General features: G+C 42.5%; 2 protein-coding genes across 10 annotated transcripts in view; one reads left to right on the top strand and one right to left on the bottom strand.

Annotated features, from left to right (window-relative positions):
* Window positions 1–1,532: 1,532 nt before the first annotated feature.
* The window catches only part of CHPT1 (choline phosphotransferase 1), a 23,288-nt gene continuing 2,186 nt past the window's right edge, over window positions 1,533–22,634 (top strand). Inside the window, exons 1-8 of one of the 2 annotated variants that reach the window (XM_065037485.1) lie at window positions 1,533–1,982; window positions 11,352–11,499; window positions 12,534–12,675; window positions 16,136–16,220; window positions 17,811–17,942; window positions 18,326–18,484; window positions 20,548–20,673; window positions 21,201–21,311. In XM_065037485.1, the coding sequence (XP_064893557.1) occupies window positions 1,548–1,982; window positions 11,352–11,499; window positions 12,534–12,675; window positions 16,136–16,220; window positions 17,811–17,942; window positions 18,326–18,484; window positions 20,548–20,673; window positions 21,201–21,311 (1,338 nt within the window). In that variant the 5' untranslated portion in view covers window positions 1,533–1,547. The remainder of the gene's footprint in view (window positions 1,983–11,351; window positions 11,500–12,533; window positions 12,676–16,135; window positions 16,221–17,810; window positions 17,943–18,325; window positions 18,485–20,547; window positions 20,674–21,200; window positions 21,312–22,634) is intronic. The other variant, XM_065037493.1, reaches the window with a different exon arrangement.
* SYCP3 (synaptonemal complex protein 3) overlaps window positions 19,041–22,634 on the bottom strand; it is an 18,214-nt gene continuing 14,620 nt past the window's right edge. For all 8 annotated transcript variants that reach the window (XM_065037553.1, XM_065037543.1, XM_065037515.1 and 5 more), the window contains one exon: window positions 19,041–19,269. In XM_065037553.1, the coding sequence (XP_064893625.1) occupies window positions 19,186–19,269 (84 nt within the window). In that variant the 3' untranslated portion in view covers window positions 19,041–19,185. The remainder of the gene's footprint in view (window positions 19,270–22,634) is intronic.

Genomic DNA, 22,634 nt, shown 5'->3' with positions numbered 1-22,634 from the left:
CCCCTGCTGGAGCAGGAATGCTTAGGTGAGGTCACACAGGAACATGTCCAGGCGGGTTTTGAATGTCTCCAGAGAAGGAGACTCCACAACCTCCCTGGGCAGCCTGTTCCAGTGCTCTGGCACCCTCACTGAGAAGAAGTTTTTTCTCAAATTTAAGTGGAACCTCTTGTGTTCCAGCTTGATCCCATTACCCTTTGTCCTATCATTGTTTGCCACCGAGAAGAGCCTGGCTCCATCCTCATGGTACTCACCCTTTATATATTTATAAACATTAATGAGGTCGCCCCTTAGTCTCCTCTTCTCCAAACTAAAGAGACCCAGCTCCCTCAGCCTTTCCTCATAAGGGAGGTGCTCCACTCCCTTAATCATCTTTGTTGCCCTGCGCTGGACCCTCTCCAGCAGTTCCCTGTCCTGCTTGAACTGAGGAGCCCAGAACTGGACACAATATTCCAGATGTGGTCTCACCAGGGCGGAGTAGAGGGGAAGGAGAACCTCTCTCGATCTACTAACCACCCCCCTTCTAATACACCCCAGGATGCCATTGGCCTTCCATAGGTACCAGTACCATTATGTTCATCAACCACAGCAATACACAGTTTTGTGTTTTTCCAAAACCAGTGATTTCAACAGACTGGGGACATGGCTGGTTGTGAATCTACCTGTCACATTTCCTTTTTGCCATTCTGTAATGGGCTGTTATCAAATCACTCTTCATTATGTTGTGTATTACCCGCTCCTCTGCTGGCAGTTCTTCTCTTCTCTGTTTTGGCCCCTAATCCCCATTGCTGTATCACAGTGCAATTAGTGATCTGTAAATGACTGCAAATGAATGATGTAGCACTTGGGATGCTCACACCATGTCAAGGGATTTAGAAACCACCCTCTTGTCTATGTCAAGCATTCCCGGCCCTTGCCGTAGAGAAACCTACTCAAAAAACATATTGTAAGGCCAAGGGAATCAGCTCACTTTCAATACCAGGAAACCACTCTGTTTGGGAAGTTGTTGTCTGGCCGTAGAACTGCCCTGTAAGGTGTAAGAGTGATGCTCCCTGGGCAGCAGGTCTCCTGCCCGTGGAGGGGGACCCCACAGCCCATACAGTGGGGATCACCTCTCTGCAGACGTGGCTGTGGCGTCCTGCTCACGGCAGGGCAGTCGCCTGCTGCCCAAGCCCTGTCTTCACACCTCGCGCTGTCGAAGTGCCTTACTGGCCACCTGCTGTGCCTTATAAAGTGTGCAAAAGGAAAACAAGATGTAAGGAGTCAGGCAGGAGGATCACCCAGGGCTGGACAGGGGATTCAACCCACCCTGCCTGCACCCAGCAGCGACAAGATGCAGGTGCTCAGGCCCATCACACTGGGCCACAGCACCGGCCATGACTGACCACCAGCTGGAAAATGGCAGCAGGTGGGCTGCTGGCTGGACAGGCTCTCCCCGGGCGCTGGGGGAACCCCCATCCCCTTACGGCGAGGTGGGTCTGGCGGAGCTGCCACACCTGGGGCAATCTGCCTAGAAACACGGACCCTGCGACCGGGAGAGGGAAGGAGCCATGCTTCGAGGTGAAGGGACCAAAGGCGAGAGCACCGCCCCGCACCGGCTGCCGCAGGGTGCTGGCTCCGCGCCAGCTGGGCCGCTGCTGGGCGTCGGCCTCTTCCGCCTCCCGCCGCGGCCCTCGGCCCAGCCCCGCCCCGAGCGGCGGCGGCGTGACCCCGGTGCTGCCGGTGCGCGGCGGGGCGGCGGCATGGCCGTGCTCTGGGCTCTGCCCGCGCCCCTTAGCCCGGCGCAGCTGAAGCGCCTGGAGCAGCACCGCTACAGCTCGGCGGGGCGCTCGCTGCTGGAGCCGTGGCTGCAGCCCTACTGGGGCTGGCTGGTGGAGCAGGTCCCGCTGGGGCTGGCCCCCAACGCCATCACCCTGGGCGGCCTCCTGCTGAACTGCCTGACGGCGCTGCCGCTCATCGCCTACTGCCCCAGCGCCACCGAGCAGGTACCGCCAGCCACGGCGCCGCCGCTCCGTGAGCGCCTGGCCCCTTCCCCCGCCCGCCACCGCCTCCTCCCGGCACGGCCTCGCCTCCGCCCGCCGGCCCCCCGGGCTCTCCGTGCCCTCCGGCGCTGCGGGTGTCGCAGCTCGGCCGGTGTGAGCGGGTCGGCCCGGCACCTCCTGACAGTACCTCGGGCCATTGCCCACCGCGCCTGTCGCTTTGCGCCTTCACCGCGATAGCACGCCGGGCCTGTCCCCTGGTCGGGGGGGCTGAGGTAGCGGCTGCCCTGAGCAATCTGGGGTGCGGGGGTCACGCTTTAGCGTAGCAGGTGTCGAGCTGGACGTGAGTGTTAAGGTTGGAGTGCCGAAATGTCATGTGAAAGGGGGAGCTTCAGTGGGCTCCTCTCTCCTCCCCAGCCCCGTGCTGAGCAGAGGTCCCCGTGGGCATGAGGCTCTGATCAGGTGCTTGGCCCAAGCCAGCTGCTGCGGAGCAAGGGTGTAGCCAGGCTCAGCCTGGCCTGAGGGACCTCGACCTCCGCCAGGGACCATCTTGTGTCCCACAGGTGTCCCTCTGCTCAGGCAGAGGACATGTAAGCTGTGTCAACTCCCTTCTTAAGGGGAAGGCTGCGACAGATGGGCTGTGGGGGCAGAAACAGTTGCCAGCCAGGAGAGAGGGTGTGGGATTTACCCGGGAGCAGGGCAGGGCCGGCCAGAGCTCACCCCAAGCCATGGCTGATGCCACTGCAGCATCGCTTGGTTCAGGATCGAGGTTTAGTTGTGTCGCAGCTGTATCAGCTGACAGCAGCTCAAATGCTTCCCGTCCTCGTGTGGGAAATGTTTAATTGCTTTAACTTCTGGAGGGAGAACCGGCTCGTTAATGTGGGCTGATGCGGCTGTTGCTTCAACTGGGTTGGCAGCAGTTTCTCTGACAATTTAAGCAGCTCTGTTGGAGCTTCCCCAACTGCTACAAGTTTCCCAGTGTGGAGTCTTCACGGTAGTTAGGGTAGGGAATATCAGGGGAAAATAGCTTTGTGTAGGTAAAATATTTTGGAGGGTGACAATTGTTTTTCTTGCATTCTGATGGGCTTAAGTCCTAATGGCAGAGGTGGTGGTTGACTGGTTGTTGTGTTGGTTTTTTTTAATAACTTGGATATGCTTTTGTGCGTGTTCTTGTTGACAAAAGCACCCTTCTTTAGTTGCTTTGCCCTTCACGTTGGCAGAGGTGTTTGTGGCAAACTATCAGGAAACTGATCCAGATCAAAATTAATTAAGGGAAAAATTAAGGGAAGTTATAGCCAGGTGGGGATTGGTCTCTTCTCCCAGGCAGTTAGCAATAGGACAAGGGGGCATGGGCTTAAACTCTACCAGGGGAAATTTAGGCTGGATATTAGAAAGAAATTCTTTACAGAGAGAGTGGTCAGGCATTGGAATGGCCTGCCCAGGGAGGTAGTGGACTCGCCGTCCCTAGAGGTTTTTAAACTGAGATTGGACATGGCATTTAGTGCCATGATCTAGTAAACGGACTAGAGTTGGACCAAGGGTTGGACTCGATGATCTCTGAGGTCTTTTCCAACCCAGTCGATTCTGTGTGATTCTGTGATTCTGTAATTTTGCTTTGGATTTACTCAAATCACTTCCCTGATACACATCCCCGGGTAGACGCACTCTGTGGCATTGTAGGCAGTTGGAGAAGGGAGGACAGAGATGAGAGCAAATGGTTGGAAACCACAGTGTGTCTTCTAGTGACACTTTCAGAATTAAAATGCTTGTGATACTGCTATTTTCAGCTTAGTTTTGTGGTGTAGATATCAATCACGTGCCAGCTATGTGTCTGGATGTTTGTGTTAGCTTTTTCTCTTTGCTATTTAGGAAAACAAAACAAAACAGGAGAAAGTAAATTTTAAGTTATTTTTCCCTTGAGGTCTGTTGTACAAAAAGAAAAAGGTTGTGTTGCAGACATCTAGGGAATTATTTCTTCCAGGAAAGCTCTGCTTGAGTTTTAGGAACTTTACTGGGTTGTTTTTTTGATTTGGTTTGGTTTTGTTTTTTAAATTGTGGAGGCTGAATTTATAAGGACCTACAGTCTGGATAAAACTTCCTGTTCAGATATCACTATATATCAGCTATAAATATGTAGCATGAAGCCAGATTCCTTATCCTGTTTGTTCTTTTTTTGTGTTATTCCCTCTGCACTGTGAGAGTAGCCCTCACTTTTTCTTGCTGCATCACTTAGGGCATCAGCATCATTATCTCCCTTCTGCTTCTTCAATGACTCAGCTTGTCTTCCATCTAAGATTTCATGCTTCTGGATGGCTTTTTTAAAAAGCTAAAGCTGTTGCAACACTAATTGGTGCTATATGTATATGTTGTAACATCAACTTTGTACTTTTGACTTGAATGTGTGAGTCGGAAGGGCTAGAGGGAAGGTGGAACTGAAAATCATGTTAAAGATGGTTGATACTAAGAAAGATGGTGAACTAGTAGTATAGCATAGGGCATTTCAACATCACCTCTCTATACTGCCAAGCCACCTCTTCTATTTCATACAAGAAAAACAATTGTCACCCTCCAAAATATTTTACCTACACAAAGCTATTTTCCCCTGATATTTCCCACCCTTACTACCGTCTTGATCACCCCATGGACTAACAAAAGCTTGCTATATTCTCTTGGTGGAGGTGTAGGAGCTCTGTATAGAAGACTTAAAGTAACAATCAGGTTTTGGATTTAGGTGTATGGTGTTTTGGTGTTTGTTTGTTTGTTTTTTTCTATCAATTGGTTTGTGTGATAGTTTTTTGTTCCCTAACCAGTCTTAAGCGGGCCATTTCTATTAGTCCTCTGTTGAAAACACTGAAGTCTTGATGTTTGTGCAAACCATCCAAAAGAAGTAAGACTGCTTGCTGTTAAGAAACCAAGTCTTGCAAATGAAAGGATCCTCAGGCCTGATTAGTCCACCTGGCTCAGGTCTCTGTGGAGAGCAGCTGCTGGCAGATGCTTAGGAAAAGAGATCTTTCCCCAGTACACCCTTGCAACTGCCAAAAAACTGTGCTTTAGGGGTTTCTCATATGGAGATATTCTGCACAGGTTACACATTAGAACAGCGACTTATGGATCTGTTTCCCCACAGACACCCTCCTACTCATGATACTGCCTTTGGAATTATTTGTTTTGAACCCGTTTGTACTTTCAGTTTCCAGTACGTCCTGTTGCAGTGAATTCCACAATTTAATACTTTGCTCCCTCAGACACAGTTCAATTAATGTGTAAAACCATACAGTGTTCCCTTGTTCTCTTACTGTGTAGTTGTTATTTCCTTATGTGCTGTTATTTTTATCTTCATCAGTAGCCACTAAAAGCCAGTTTGCTACTGACTAGTGCAATATGTTTTGGCTTTATAAAATATTGCCTGCTTCATTAACGTCTTCTTGTCTGGTAGAAACATGGGTTGTCTCACTGTCTCCTGTAAATGCATATTTCAACATAAGCCTTCTGATACATAGCTAAGCCATTAGCAGACTGCATCCCTCAAATGCTGTTGTAACTAAAATCTATGTGTGTAGGTTTTTGTACGGTGTTATCAGGTTTCCTACTCTGTGTAACGTAGGACTGTAACCTGTAGACATAATATATGGGGCTGTTACATTAGGTGTGGTGCTGGGGAGGATAGTACCTGCACATTTCATGTTCTGTGAAGGGCTGAAATATTTTCTTCACTGTGACCACAGGCTGGTTTTGTAGGTTTTGTTTGTTTGTTTGTGTAATTTTTGTTTGGTTTTGACAGTAATTATAAAATATTTAAGAATGAGAAGCTTTGCCGACATTAAATATGAACAATATGTATTCACTGCATTAAAGTGTAGAAGGAGCACTTCTTGGGTGAATATTTCCATTTTATCCCACCACTTGACAGTGAACTCTTCTGGTCTACTGCAAACTGCCTTCTCTGATTTCGCTACAGTTACTTCATTAGGATTTGCACCGGAATCTCTTGTGCCCTTTCACGTTTTGGGGGAAAATGACATGTTAAGTTTTTTGTTGCATGAACACCAGGAAGAGAATTGACTAAACATAATTCTCTGTCTATTTAAAAAGGAGAAAGGAAACTTTGATCCTGCTGCTTTCCTGTTTGCTTATGGAGGGGCTTAGCTTTGGTAATCCTTCAAGCTCAGCCACAGGGCTCTCTAAAATACCATAGGAAGCTAGAACAGACAGAATTTAATGCTAAAAGTAATTATTACTTTTTATTGAATTTGTGTGTATTTAAATAACAAAAAAAATATCTTGTAGCAGTTGCAGCAAAATCCAGGCAAAGATTGAACTAGATGATCTTTTGAGATCCCTTCCAATCCCTAACATTCTGTGATTCTGTGAAACTGAACAGAGTAGATTTTATCCATTGATAAAGACTTGTCTTGCTTGCTCTCAGCCTCTTAGGTTCCATCATGTCTTATTTATTTGTTGTTTTGTTTGGTTGGTTTTTAGCAGTGATGGCAGGAGTCGGGCTCAAGGGTTCTCATGCAAAGAGCAGAGGAAGGGAAGGAGGGCTTGTGATGGCTAACCCTGTAGTATTGCTTGAGAAATGGTGTAGTGAATTTATGAAAGGGTGCCATACCTTGCTGAAATATGCTATTTAGAAAGCCATACATCTATGGAGACCAAAAAGCAGGAGACTTCAGCTAGGTCTGCTATATTAACTGTTTGAAGGGAGAGGTACATTGGTGAAGTGCTATCTCTGCTTCTCTTTCTTTTTTTAAAAAACTCACTTCAAGAAAAACCCAACAAACCACCCCAAACGAAATAAAAAAGCCCACCTTTTAAACTGAAAGAGGGATTGTCTTGCGTTTTCTTCCTGTGAGAGGGAGAAATGAGGGGAAGATGTGGACAGGCATGACATTATGTAAATGGAAAGGGCACAACTGAGCTTTTTGGGTGAGAGAATAGAGAAGCAGGAAAAAGGGTGAACTGGAGCAACTGGTATGAGCTCGTGGAGTTGGGGTGTGGAGGAAGAAGCATTAAGGCCCTGACCTGTTAGACGAGAAGTGTGAAGCACTGAGTGGGATGGAGAATCCAGCCAATATCCTGGAGTGAAGAACGGAGCACTCACTAGTGAACGGGGGAAAAAGAGGCATTTGGCTTTAAAGTAAGACATTGAAGGTTCAGGAACCCCGACAGAGGGGGACAGGACCTCTTTTAAAAGTAGCTGGTTGGGGAGAGGAGGATGCTAAAGGCATGCAGGGAGGCGCTGGTGTGTGTGGAGTGCATTTGGGCTACAGTATGATTATTTGATGATTATTTTTATTTTTTTCTTCTCTGCCCCTGCTGTAATGCAGATTTGAACTGCCCCTTCCCTCCTCTTGCTAATAGTACAATTGCACATGGTGCTTTGTGCTGAACGAAAGTGAGGGAAGTGATCTGTGTCTGGGGCGTGGGAGTCTAGTAAAAATTCTCTCTATTCTGGATCTGTTCCAAAGAGGGGCCATGTATACTAGGGCAAAATGTAGTAGCTGTGGACTGAGGAAGCGAGATCATGATTAAACGTGATCAGTAATTAAGGGGGACTGAATCTTTACATATTGCAAAAGCTTGGGCTGTTGAGCTCTCTGGACTTGAAAGCTTTGCTTGAAATAAGCAGTAAGGGATCTCTTGGGTACATGTAGTCTTCTGCAGCTGTCTGTGCTTTTTTGTGGTGTAGGATCACAGGAGCAGAAGAATAAGGATTGCTGTTCCACCTACACTTTTTCCTGAAGGAGACGCATGCCACACATACCCATCAAACACTATATACACATGGTTTTGTTTTGACACTCTCTGGTTCAGTAGATGACCAGACCTGCTGTACCAGATCTGTGTGTGAGAAGATTCTGGGGCTGTATCATCTTTCAGACATCCTTTTTAATTGAAGCAGAGAAGCATTCCCCCGCCTTCCCCCAGGTTTGTGTTCCCTTTGCATTCCATGAGAATAGCATCTAGCTCTGGCCAAATAATACATTTGCTTGGACAGGATATAACGTTGGGCAGAGATAATAAACACCTCATCAGTGAAAAGCTGATGATTATTGGGAGCCTCCTGACCTTTCTGCTGAGTCTGTCAGCCATGTCAGCATTCTCAAATGCTTCCACTTCTCTAATTTACAAACTACTTGGGCCTGGCGTGGGAAGCCGGCATGGGACATCCCTGGATGGAGGGCCATGCATGTGAGGAGGCGGCGGAGACGGCAGCTGTAGCTGTATCAGGAGGGCAGATAGCAGAGAGAATCCATGGTTATTAGGAACTTCGGAAACCCCTGTGCACCTTTGGTGATTTGGAAAACTCTATTTTACCGATTAAAACTGTAGAGCATTCATTTCATCTGCTAAGTGAATCATTGATAACAAGTGAGCTTTGGTTACTACTGCTTTGGGTTAAATTTGAACTGACAGCCTAGGGATGAAATGCTCCAGATTGTGTTTCTAAGCTCTCTCAGACACCTGTTCCCCTGTTCTTAAAGGATCTTCTTCCCTTCTCCACAGCTGCGGGGATGCAGATGCATCCGCTACAGGTGTTACTGGATACAGATGATCCTTACTGGGAAGAGGATGAAAACTCTCCCCCTCTTTCCAGATTGTCAAGGAGCAGAACATTTTAGTTTTGGAGTCTTTGTAGCTTTGATTTGTCTGAGCAGGTGCTAATGCAAACAGTTTTGGCTTAGCAGTCATAATGATTGTACCTGTACTGTAAACTGCGACTCAACAAAAGCCACTGCTTTGTCAAAAACACCTAATAAGAGAGATTTGAGTTGAAGCTGATTTGTGTATTTTTACACTTAATGTGTTACACTTGTTTTGTGGTAAGGTAAATGTGGACATTGTTACCTTGAACAAGAATTCTTGCATCGTGTTGTGTGGGTTATAGGAGAAAGTTTCACAAACTGACTACAGTAACCAGCATGCAAGCCTTCTGTTTTGGTTGGAATTGAGGTTTTATTTCGTGGACCTTGCATTTCAAAAGGCTGTGGTAATACCAACCATACGGCACTATGGCTAATGATAAACAAAAAAAGTGCCGTAACAGGTTTTTGTTCCTGAGCGGTGTTTCAGTTATGGAAATGATCCGATTAAATAAGAAACTGCTCACAGTCTGGCATTTGACTTAATTGCTGATGTGCCTCACACTGAGGGGGGTGAATGCAGAGTGGGTAAGGAATTTGGCTAGCGTACTTACTGCTGGATACAGCCTGCTTTTGTCTGTGATATGAAGAACCTGAGGACTTTAAAGCAAACTAAACATTTTTTTCAGTTATAGGTAGATGGTCGCAAATGGAGGGGAGCCTAATGCAATCAAAGAAAACAGTGGTGTCCTGGGCAGAATTGCCAGGTGTGACCTGGTTTACTTGCCAAAATCCAGGGATTAGAAGAAACGTAAATAACTGTACGAATTCCATTCTAAGCATCAAACATTTATTACTGTCATCACTTCACCTGCATTTCTGTAGTGTGATCTTTGAGGGGGGCTATAGGTACCAGTATTTTAAATGTCCACTGGAATGAGAATATCCACTCATCCTCTTTTACCTGCTTAAGGCTTCCAACATCAGCTGTTTTTTTCTTTCTTTCCTTGGGTTAAGGGGAAAGATGACTTTGCTAGTTTTGAAGAATTTTCTGTGTTTTCTAGATTTCTAGGTACATACAAATCCATACTTCTTGCCCATAGCTGGAGTCCCTAATTCTTTGACTGCCTTTTGCTTCAAAGCTGGGCAAACCAGGCAACCATTTGACTTTAAATGGTGAAATGGTTTATTGATGAAATTATCCAAATACTAGGTAGTGGGAAAATAATAAATTTCCTGACAATATTGTTTCCATATTAAAAGTATAAAACTAAGTGATAACATAGTGTATCAGCCAGCCTTAAGAACATGAAGAAGTCTTAAATAACAGCAAAAAAAAAAGCTGTTCAGAACTAAACTTGGTTTTAAGCACGGTGATTCTTGGGAAGGATGTGTTTTGTGATCAGTCTAACTGGAGCCATAACATTTTTCCTAGCTCAAAGCAGCAAGTATAATAATGATGAGATAACAGAATGTTTGGAGGAGCGGCTCACGTTATCTGCATTCTTGTTGCTGTGCTCCTGTCCCTGCCTGTGAACTCACTGGCAACTCTCATTTTTCTTTATTTCCCCAGCAGTGCCACTGGGTTTATGTGTGGACAAATCTCAGCTCACTGAGATTTGATCTGTGCTCTAAATCTGCTTAATAGTCTTTCCCAGACTTTGGAAATCCATGTCATTGCGTTGGTCTGTTTGTGCTACGGGGGAGGAATTGTGGAGGTGTAGGGACCACGTCAGCTGCTGCTGACCATGGAGTGGGAAAGGATTCAGCTCTGGCTGCCTGCCACTTGTCCCTTGTTTCACATGCAAGTTGCATTTCCAACATTTGTCCCGAACTTTCACTCCGTTTTCCTGAACAGTGCTTTTCAGTGTCAAGGATACCGCTGGGAACTACCTGTGACAAAAATGTTACCTATACTTTGTTCAAGAGGCGTTATAATTTTTAGTAAACACTAATTTCTAGACAAATACATACTGACCGTGCATATGAAAATAATGCATTTGAATGGTACTACTTGCTGTAGGACAGTTCCTTTGAACCTAAGACTGGTGTTAATGTTGTTTTGAAACTCTGATAGTCTCTATTAAGTAGATGGTTGGTCCTTCATATTTAGTGGAAGACTTAATTTCTTCAAACACTTGTCCAAAGCACCTATGTAGAAAATTTTTCTGTGTTGAAAAAAATCTCTTTCCCTAAAAGCTGAAGTATTTATTTAGTAAAACGTAATGGGCTTTTATACCTCTGTGTTGTAAGACCAAGCAAAATGATTCTATGATTCTGTAAATCATTGGAGCATCTGTCACATAAACGGCTTAGAATTTTAGTTAATGTGCCTTACTACTAGTTTGTGTTTTAAAGATTAATTTTATTTTCATAACATTTTTCAGCACAAGGAATACAAATAATTGTAGAAATACTGTGGTTTTAAGGTGGAAAAATAAGTCAGTTGTTGCAGAAGAGATGTTAAAGTTTGGGCTTGTTTTTTTGTTTGTTTTGTGGGGTTTTTGTTGGTTGGTTTTATGGGGTTTTGTTTGATTTCTTTGTTTTTTGTTATTGTTTTTAATAAACAGAAGGACCTGTGTTTCACTGGTGTATCTGGAGTAGTTCATTATAGTAGTTGCTACCATTCATGTAGGCACTAGCATGCAGTATTTAGTTTGTCCGTTAAGTAACAAATAGCGCAATGTAGTATATTTTCGTGCTGAACAATATTTTGCCTTTAATGAAACAGACTGTCAGCTAAGAAATTGGGAACTGCCTAGTGACCTTTTATGTGAATGTCTTTCAGGCACCTTTTTGGGCATACATCCTGGGTGCGTTAGGACTTTTTATCTACCAGTCTCTGGATGCCATTGATGGGAAGCAAGCCAGAAGAACAAACAGCAGTTCTCCTCTAGGAGAACTCTTTGATCATGGTTGCGACTCTATTTCCACAGGTAGCTTCAACCTACTGTTACTCATTCTAGTTTTAAAAAAGTTACCTGTTTTCAAGAGCAGCCTTTTAACCGCAGATTTGTTGAAGTTGGAAAGGACCTCTGGAGATCACCCAGCCCACCCTCCTGCTCAGAGCAGGGTCAGCATGTTCCCATCTCTCAGGATAACTCCCCCATCTTCTGGTCACTCCACCCCAGGCTGCCCCTGACCTTTGCATCCCTGACCAGTGTCAGGGAGGATAGTTCAGAAGAGCCTTTGGCAGGTGATGAGTAACATGCGTTCTGCTTGCTCTTACTGTGCATCTTCCCATGCAGTGCTCTTTGAATGAGCTAAGTGCTGAACAGAGAACTGTAAGAGTGTGCTTAAAGATTCCTTATTGTACATAGCCTGTGTTTTCCAGTAAGGTACAAATGATTTTAAGTACCTAAAAGGCTTATGCTGCCGTGTGAAACTAAGGGTTCTGCTGTAGGAGTGAGGTGCCAAAATATTAGTTTGGTAATAGGGCATCTAGCCTGGCACTTGGGAGAAGGATAATTTATGTTCCTTAGAAGAATAAGTTTAAAATAAAAGTTGATTTGTACTCCATAACAAGTAACCCTTGCTCAGTTTTACTTCCCCTAGCTTAGCTGCTGTTGGCAATGCCTGTACTTCTGTAAAAGCTTAATGGTTGAAATATTTGTCCTGGGAGTTGGTGTGTTCTTTACACCTCACTTCCCAGAGCAGTGCAACTACCATTCTGAGCTGGGCCCTTCAGGTGAAGCTATCAGTGTCACAAAGAACATGAGGGGACAAGGCCAGAATAAGAGAGAATGACCACTGTAGGTTAAGTGGGGGCCTTTCTTAGAAGAAAAGGAGCCCTGTGTTTTGGTCTCTCCTTGCCAGGACTGTCCCCAAGGTAGCTACTCAGTAAAGTATCTGTCATATCAGTACTTTTTTATAGTGATGAAAAATGACATGTGATCTATTTTTTTTTTTAATTTCTCTTTGCTGCAAACAAAGAAGGTTTGTAACTAACATGTTCATTTCTGCTTTTCAGTTTTTGTTGTCCTTGGATCCTGCATAGCAATCCAACTAGGAACACACCCTGACTGGTTGTTTTTCTGTTGTTTCGTGGGACTATTCATGTTCTATTCTGCTCACTGGCAGACATATGTATCAGGCATACTAAGGTTTGGAAAGTAAGTAGATGTCTTTAGATGTACATGTGGCTTAATGTCTGAGACTGCTAGCTACTTGATTTCCATTTTTTCTTGTTTTTTTTTCCCTGCTCTCTCTTCCTCTTACGTTCTTCCTCATCTCCCTTCTGCCCTAGCAGACCTGTGTCTTACCTGGCCAGAATTTTAAAACTGCGTAATACTGAGCAGAGGACCCATCCTTCTAGCAGCTGGTGTTAGCTGGATATGTTTTGTTTGCATGCATTTCACACTTCTGTCTGCAGATTTGTTTGTGGAACTCATGCAAGCACCATGCAGCCTCAGCCCAGAGAGATCTTGCCTGCAGTATAAACAAGTGCTCTGTGTAGGAGTAGAAACAGAGCAAGCATCTACAGTCTCTGCCTCTTCCCAGACACAGAACAGTTTCAGCCCAGAGGACTCTGAACCGTATGCATTTTTTTTAGAGAAATTTCCCTGTTAATAGGTTTCCCTTCCATAGACATCTTCAGTCTTCCCTTGAATGAGCTCTTTGCATCCATTGCATCCTTTTGCGTGGACTTATACAGAGCTATGGCAGTGCTTGAAGAATTACCGCAGATTTACGTGGGTGCTTCATACTGGTTTTGATGTCCTGTACGTTTTGTACTGCATCACAGTTCTAGTGATTGCTGTGATGCTGTTCATGACTTGGTAGAAATTTCGTCTCACTGCAGCATAGGAGTAGTAGTCATGACATTCACATAGAAGATACCAATTTCAATTTAACTCCTGATAGTGTGGAGATTGCTGTACTCTCTCGCAGCTCTGGTGGTACCTAGGCGTGGCCTTTTGCTGTTTTTAAACAATGAGCTGCACTTCAGGAATGATTTCTGAGGAAAATATCAGAGATTTCAATAGCAGCAAAATTGGAAATATGTGCTAGAGGAAGACTATCCTGATAATCCCAGTCACTTGCTAAGTCACCTTTCTATAACCCTACTTAGCTCTGACCTGCAAGAAGCACCTTAGCAAATCTGAGCATCACTGTGTACGCAGGCTCATGATCAAGTGGTCAGATGTCCTTGCATACTGTTTAATGTCTGTATCAAAAGAAAGCTGTCTCTGCGATAGTGCTAAGAGCTCTTTTTTTATTTGCTGATAACACATTTTACCACAAAAGCTGTAACTCTTCTAGCTACCTACCCATCCTGCTTTTTTTTAATGGACATCTTGTGCTGCAAGCAAAAAGAGAGAGAGATTTCAGATGGCTGGAATATGGTAATTTCCTTATGTGACAGTGGAGTACAGTGAAGGGAGATGGCTTATGCCATGAGCTCTGGGTTTTTGCATAAATGGTTGATTTTCTGTGCTTTTTGTTCTTGCATAAACTGTGAGAATAATTCCATTACATCAGGAAGACACTAAATATAGTGATAGTACAAGCAGTTCGGAGTGGCTTGGTGTTCCATGCTTACTGTTTGAAGTTAAATAGACACAACTTTTCTCCAAGATAACTTATTTCTGTTTAGTGAGAACAGATTGGAGTTGTTTGAAGGCTCACAATTTTATTTCTCTTGAGTATAGAGGTGAGAGACTAGATGAAGGCAACAGTATATTACTCTAAATATGATAAGACTTAGTAACACAGACTGAAGCTTTCACGGATGCTGTTCCTGAATTAGCGGCACCTCATTTTAGAAGTCAAATGACAGATAAGGTACCTAGTGCTGATGGCCAGGAAGGATCAGAGTAGCTGGGTACTGTACCACCGCCAGGTTGTGTAGAATACTGCACAGTGTCTGATTAAAATCTTTGGACTCTGATTTGGGTTGTGTTGCAACCAGCTGTCTAAGCCTCTGTGAAATTAAGTACTAAACTTTGGCACATATGATTCAGCTTAAAGTTCGAGCCTCCTCCTGCCACCAACAACAGCAAGCACAGGACAGCTTAGAAATAGGCTTTAATAGTGTAAGAGTGTGAACTTTGAACACTTGCCCTTGTGTATGGATGGTTTTGCACGACATAACTGACAAGTTCAGTGTGTGGCTACAGCAGCGACTGGGCAGGTTTGACACTTCAGCCCTGGTAGAGAAAAGCCCCCTCCCAGCAGCACTGTCCCATTTCCCCCCTGCACAGACTCACTTGACTTCAAGCCAATTTATGAAAAAGTGATGACAAAGTGATGTGAGGCTGGCAAGCTGACCTGGTCCACCTTACAGGCCCATGAGCACCACAGCCAGTACAGATGAGGGAGCACAAGGGCATAAAGATGAAAGGAATTCCCATTCCCATGGCTTTGAAGAGTGATGAGCACCTCAGCATGTCGTCTAGTTACAGCTTAAGCTTTGGCTCCTCTAAGACTAAGGGTCTGAAGCTTGTGACAAAACTTGGTGTATTTATCAAGATCTTTCTGAGAGTTTAATGCTACTGTGATTATCATGATCAGATAAATATTTTCCATTAGCCAAGAGCTGATTCCTATCTCCCTTTCAAAACACCCTGTTTCCTCTGCAAACAGTTCACATGCTAAGCAAATGATGATATGTGTTGCCTTTGGTCATAACTTAAAACAGCAATTTTATTCTAACCGCTTAGAGAAATGTTGCATTTTAAACATCCGTTGGCACTGTGTTGTCACTGTCACTTCAGTACAAAGATCAGGTGCCTGTCTCAAAACCTTTGGTGGCATGAAAGGTACTTTAGATGTGTACATTTACTTATTTTAAAGCTTTATTGAAAGTATCAATTCTGTCTCTTGAGCCTCTGCTTAACTGGCTTTATATATTCAGGTCTTCTCAAAACATTTCAGCAATCAAATACAGTAAGAGAGTTTCGCTGTCTTGTCTGAGAACAAAGAAGGTGGAATAGTCTAGACTTTAGGGGGCATACAAGGACACCTATTTATAAAATGTTTTTAAGGAAAAAAATAAGATATCAACGATATGTCCTCTGAAACAGGACAGATGCTTAACTATCCACTGACTCCCTCCTCAAAATACCGCCCGTATGTTTTACAGGCTGTATCTGTGAGGTTTCCGTGATATGATGGCTTAAAAAATCCCTTCTGTCCCAGCCTGTTCCTCTTGGTCTATACTTCTATATGATGTGCTTTTAATGGATATGTTTGATTGTATTTACTGTGAGCTTGCCTTAAACTTTGATTTGATATTTAACACAGCAACACATGTAAATTTATACAAAGTTCTCAAATAGTTAACAACGTATTCATTCAAGGCTTTCCCCGTATTAAAATTATATGTAGGTTGCTTTAGATACAGAGTATAGGTTTATTTTTAAATCTGAACCAAAGCTGTGTTGCTTCATATACAGTGCCCTTCTCAGTCAAGGAAAATCATATTCTGTGTACATTGAGGTAATTTGAAATACTTTCAAGGAGATAAAGTTACCGTTTTGTTTTGCTTTATCCCCTTGCTCTGCTCCCCGCCTTACTCTTACAGCAAAAAGACCTTTTTTTTAACTAAATCTCTTTCTTTTTCCTTCATAGATTTGATGTAACTGAAGTTCAGTTAGCCATAACAATGCTGCTCTTGATATCTGCATATGGTGGAACAGCAATATGGCACTACAAGGTAAGTGTGTTAAATGTTCAGGATTCCCACTGAGTATTCAGCTCCCGTTAAGTGTTGCAGGTCCTGTGGTATATGAAGTTATCCTCTGCAAGTACCATCAACACCTACTGGTTGTCCAGTGTTCTGGTTTAGCTTATTGTACAAACGTCAGTTATTTTTATGTTGTAGTTAACTTAGGTGTGATGGTGTGACTTCCCATGCACAAATTTAGAGCTACATAGAGGAAAAAAGACCCCATCTGCCACAAATAAACTTCTGGTCTGGAACAAAGACTGTGGATACTTAAGCTTTAACAAATAGCTTTTGTTCTACTTTTATTCCTTGTGTATATTAAAACACATACATTTCTGTTCAGTTAAGTGATTTATAGGATGCCTGATGCGGCCCCCAGTGAAAATGAGTTTGACACCCCCGCTTTAATCTAACAAAACCATGGGATGAAGTTAGGGGATTTGTGGTTACATAATCCATATTTATGTTCTGATGCACATGTACTGACTTTTAACAGTTATGTCAGGTCCAACACAAATGTAAATATCTATATTTAAAGAATTATTTTCTGTCTGAAAGCATTTCCCTACCTCTGTCTTTTATTCTGATCTTTAAAGACATACTTTAGTGGATGGCATCAAAAGTATATTAGACTAATGTCTTCATCCTTTCTAGGGTCTTTACCCAGAAATGTATAGTTCTGCTTGGTTATAGCTCACAAAAGAGCTGAGACCATTCCATGCTATTGGTAACCAGTGCAAATGTAAACATAAACCACTGAGGAATTCATATTGATTCACGAGTTTACTCAGCAATTAAGAAATATTTAGCTAAACTTTGTTTCCCCGTCCTGCAAGGTGCTTTTGTTCCATATTCAAACAGCTTATTTTCATGTTGGAAAATAAAGCAGGCACATTAGACTTAAATTATGATTGATTTTTTTTTTCCTTCAATATTAAAATCTGCGGTACTTATGCTGTATCTCAAAACAATCTACAGTAAAACATATAATCAATGGTTTCAATTTATTACTATTTCTTTTTGTTTGTTTTTAAATCCCCTGCTGCCTTTGGAAGTTTCCTTGAAACTGCAGTTGATTCTGAAAGGTAACTGTTTAATTAAAATTTGTATCTGGAGACTATTCTGAATGCAAAGATACAGCATACAAACAATATGTACCAAAACACAAAGCAGGCAGATGGTGTTTGCGTTTCCTGTGGTTCGATATTGTGTTACCCAGCAAAATAGAAGGAACTATCCTGCTTCCCCCTCCCGTGCATTGGTGGTGCAGTATTCTGTGTCACATTTTTGCTTATGTAGTAAAAATATTTGAAGAATATGGTAAGGACAAACACAGGAAGATCTACCTGAATTTCAAGACCAGAACTTAAGTACTCAAAAGTTGAGTTTAAACATTACAAAAGAAATTTGTCATCTCCCAAATAAGGCAATAAATTTCACACACTGTCCTCCTGAACTCATTCCCAAGAAAGCCAGAGATCAAATAAAATTGTTTAAAGAGTGATTAAAAAAAGCTATTGAGACCTGCTAAAAAGTGTGTTATCCTTTTAATACCTTTCTCTTGTTTTTCTTCCTAAGGTCCCTTTTGTTGGCTTAGAGCTGAAGTTCCTTGCAGTTCTTGGCATACTGTGTGGAACAGCACTTTCTTGCTTCAATTACTTCCGTGTCATCTTTGGTGGAGGGGTTGGAAAGAATGGATCTACAATAGCAGTAAGTTGCTTTAAAGATCAGAATGAGCTTTGAGTAATTTATGCCCGTAATTTATTGCACTTCAGTTTATTATAAAGGTTTTATCTGTTTAAGCATTTAAGCAGACAAGCATATGAGTGTTGGATGGCTAAAGCAAAGACTTCATTACCTGCCTTCTCCCTACCTCTTACTGGATTTCTTCTGTCACAGGAACCAGCAATGTGTTTTCTTACAAAAGTGATTAGCGGTCATTGCAAAGGATACTAATAGCATTGGCGTAATGCTAACTGACTGCCCCTGAGATTTTACAACTCTGGTTTTGTTTAATGGGATTTGCAATACATATCTGGACCTTACTGTGTGACTGAAGCCTAAAATAAACTTTCTGTCCGTTTGTATTTCAGGGAACAAGTGTTCTTTCACCAGGCCTGCACATTGGACTACTTATCACGCTGGCCGTTATGATCTATAAAAAGTCTACAACTCAGCTGTTTGAAAAACATTCTTGCCTGTATGTCTTGACATTTGGATTTGTGAATGCTAAAATCTCACAGAAGTTGGTGGTAAGGAATCTTATTTCAGTCCTAAACCTCCTAAAAATAAACCAGTTCTCGGCTTAACGCTTGCTGGATCAGTGCACTGCAAGTTTTCCCATTCTGCTCTGCCACTGTATTACCAGTTTCATTATGACCAAGACACTGAACTAGACTTGGGCTCCTACAGAGACATTATATATGACACTGATGCAAACACATACTTATTGTTGAATGCATTGGTTAGAACTTTCAGCTTTAACTTACTCCTAGGGATATACTGTCTGTAACATCATAACTGTGGTCCCTCAAGCCTTACTAAGAGTACTGTGACTTATGATTTAATTATCTGAAAAAGGAATTTACTTTAATCATTGAAGAGAGAAACTTTTACATCTTTATCTCTTTTGTAATATAAAACCTCATCAATGGATTAAAAAAAATGAGATCTGCCTTACTATGTATTTGCTAACAACAGTAATCTAGTCAGCTGCTTTCTTTTTATTTATCCCCAGCATGACATTTTTCAAACACTAGAAAACAGGTATTCTGCAGACTTGCTTGCTAAACAGGTTACTGGCTTGATTTGAGAGACAGAATGCTGGTAGGAATGAGCCTTAAGATGGAACTTGAAGCAGTTCATCTCTTCTGTCAAACACCTTGGCTGCCTTGGTCATTCAGAGGACCCCTGGGTCCTGGTAGCCACCAGTCACCAGTGCATGTACCTCAGCTCATTCATGGACACTTCTGAGCATCCCAGGCTTCCCTTGACGCTTTATGTGTAGGTTTGAGGATAGTCTGCTCCAGAGGCAAATCTGTAAAGGTAGCAGGAAAGGATTTTGTGGGTTTAGCTCTCACAGTTTTCTGATCCTATTTCAGGAGGTCTTGTCCTTCAGGCACCCCAGAGTGAGCAAAGTGCAGTAAAAACCTAAGGCATGACCAGGTGGGAGGCCCAGCAGAGAGATGAGCTGAGGTCTGTGCAGTTTGTGTGGAAGTGCCAGAACTGCTCCATGGGCACTAATCCTGTGTAGCTCTTGTACGTCATGCCAGATGTGAGCCAGGAATCCCTCCTTTAGCAGCAGAGATGCATCCTCTGCTGGTTAGGAGTGGAAGCCTCTGTTATCTCTCCTCTGGATGTAAGCTGTTGTGGTTTGTTAGGTTATGACACTCACAGGCTTTTGTGTGAATTTTGCTGTCCAGTGTAGAGTTGAACCTGATGTATATTATGCCAAGATACCAATTTGTTTATAGGAACCTCTCAGTACCTTAATAATACTTGACAAGTGTCAAGGAAAGAATGGGTGAGTTCTTACAGCAAACTTGGCACCTAGACTACTTTCCTTCTGCCATTTTTGAGCTTCCTGGTATGGACTCTTCTATGTCCCCTATAAGGTCTCCAACTTCTTACAAAAAAAACCCTTCTTCTGGCTCTCAGTTAAAGGTGAACTCAAGTTGTCTCTAAGAGTGCTAAATATGGAAGGATCAAGGTGTGCGTGGGCAATGGATTCCCTCCCTTCACCCTCAGTATTCTCTTCATCATTCTGTAAAGTGCTTCTGTGCATATATTGCTCTCTCTGCTAAACAGTGAAAACAAGTCTTGTCACCTAAGCAAAAGTCTGGTTTCTAGTTAGCTTTTAGCTAAGTAAAGCCAAAATTTTCAAGTTAGACTTGAGAACATTTCAAAGGAATAGTATTCATTTTCAGTAATACACTTGTATAGTCTTACCCTTCAAATACAGCACTGACAAAATAAGAGTGGGGAACCCCTACAAGTAGCTAAAATGCACTGGTATAGTTGGAACTTAGAAAAGAACATTAAAGGACATACACATTTCATACACCAACTGATAAATCAAATAGCATTTATCACTGATTAAAGTGCTCTGTATTGATTGAATAACCTGGGAAGAGGTTACTTGGTCCTTGGGAAGAAAACTTTCAGGGAGCAGCAGGCCCTGAAGCATTTGTGAAGCCCTTGGCCTGCCTGCTGCCCTGGAACAGTGGCCAGCAGGCTGTGGCTGGGCAAGGACAGCATCTTGCAGTGATGCATTTTTGTGTCTCATTTTTCCTTCTCTTTTTTTCTTTTCACATAGGTGGCTCACATGACGAAAAGTGAAATCTGTCTTCAGGACACTGCATTTATTGGGCCAGGACTTCTGTTTTTGGACCAGTACTTCAACAGTTGCATTGATGAATATATTGTTCTATGGATAGCACTGGTAAGCATTTCATTTTATACTTTTCCTTTGGAGCATACTAAAAGGAATGGATTGAGAACTGTCCCTGTCACTCTGCTCTGCCATTTCTGACTTGCTCAGATTTCAGCTGTCACTGCGGAGGCAGTGCCAGGACACCATGTAAACATGTATTTTTGGGAGCTGACTGGCTTTCTTTCCTTGGAACAGAGATGTAAAAGTAAATTTACAGATCTCTCTTGTAATTATGTTTTAGTCCAGGTGGTTTGTTTAAAGTTATTCTGTGAACTGCAGACTAACTGTTTTTTATCAGAATTTGTAAGTGTTTAGTGCTGTTTGTTTTTTTGGGTTTGGGGGATTTGTATTTTGGGTGTGGTATATTGGGGTTTCTTTTTTTTTTCTTCTAAACTAGACCACTGTATATCTATAAGTTAAAATGCTTGTTAAACTTGTCACTTGGATAGATTCTGATTAAATTATAGCTGAATTTATAGTAGGAACAAGTTTGTTTGTTTGTTTGTTTTAACCTGCTTTGTTTTGTTCTTTTGAAGTTCATATCCTTGTTTGATATGCTGAGATATGCCACTGGTGTATGCCTACAGATTGCTGCTCATCTTCATATACATGTCTTCAGAATTTCATCTCATCAAGCTCCTGAACAGGTTCAAAACCATAATGACTGATTAAATAGGTCAAGGACAAGAGAAGAAGCAGTTAGGGGAATGCTGAATGAAGCAGCTGGGGAAGACAGGTTAAGCTTTTCAAGAAAACAGTTTTAGGAGAAAGGTCACTCTGTCCCAGACATAACCATATGTTAGAATTACTAAATACAAAGTCCTGCAGATTCAAGTGTGATCTGTACTTTTGCACCAGGACTTATTTCCTCTGGTGTTTTAGACATTGCAGCTGTTATTTCATACCATAAATTCCACATTGAAATTGCTGCCATTTCCTATTAGGTAACCATCATTCTGTACTTCTGGTCTGGTGAGTGTATAATAGACTGCAAACCAAGGTGCTACCAACCAGAATTTGAAGAGGAGTTTTACTTTTCCCTAGACCAAGTGACTAATCTTCTAGTGTTAGTTTCTGAAGTCTTCTTGGAACTGCTGTGAAGTGGTAGTCAGAGATATCAGTGCATACAGTACTGCATTAGTAAGACTGGTAAAATGAGGCATCCATGAGGTAAAACTACTTGTTAATCTCTGTTCTAGTATTTCTAAAGAAAAAGCTACTGGAACAGTAGGATGAAGGAGGTACAGCTCAGGAAATTTTTCTTCTATTTCAAAATACTGTTACGAGTGCCTTTAGGATTCATGCATTCTCTAAGTATATAACTTACTGTTACGAAATACAATTGTAGCTTGTATTTTCTTTCAAGGCCAGTTTCTGCTTTTGTGGTCATAATAAGGTTTGCCTCATCGTATTCCCTCATTAGCTAGGCTATAGGTAGTTGTGTACTTTGAGGACACTAACTTTACTTCCCCTAACTTGTATCTGTGAAACTACACAAGGTAATGACAAAGTTAATTGATAAACTTAAATGACTGTGACTGTTTGACTGTGACAATGCAATGCACCCATATGTAATTCCCTCTGAAGTCATGTTTGCTATCACTGTGTTCATATACTTTATAATTTCATTTGTCTTGTAGCTATCACTGTATTTTATCCAAACAAAACTCCATGGACCTAAACCATCATGTATAGTAAAATTCTCTAAAACAGAATGTCAGGCCCACCATCAGCTTTTCTCTTTCTTTAAGAACAGACCCCCTGGCTAACATAATGTGCTCACCTGAGGGGCTGTTGTCATTAGAGAAAAGCTGAGTGAAAGTAGCTTATTATTTGTATGAGCAAATTATGACTTGCACACAAACTCTATAAGCTTAAGCTCCTTTAAAGAGGTACTATTTGAACATTATTTTTGTAAAAAGCTGTTGAATGTAAGTTTCCATTATCACTTTCAGTTGCTGATATGTAGC

Source organism: Columba livia, chromosome 1 (genome assembly GCF_036013475.1).
Source record: "Columba livia isolate bColLiv1 breed racing homer chromosome 1, bColLiv1.pat.W.v2, whole genome shotgun sequence".
Taxonomy (NCBI): Eukaryota; Metazoa; Chordata; class Aves; order Columbiformes; family Columbidae; genus Columba; species Columba livia.
This window is presented reverse-complemented; position numbering and strand designations above follow the sequence as displayed.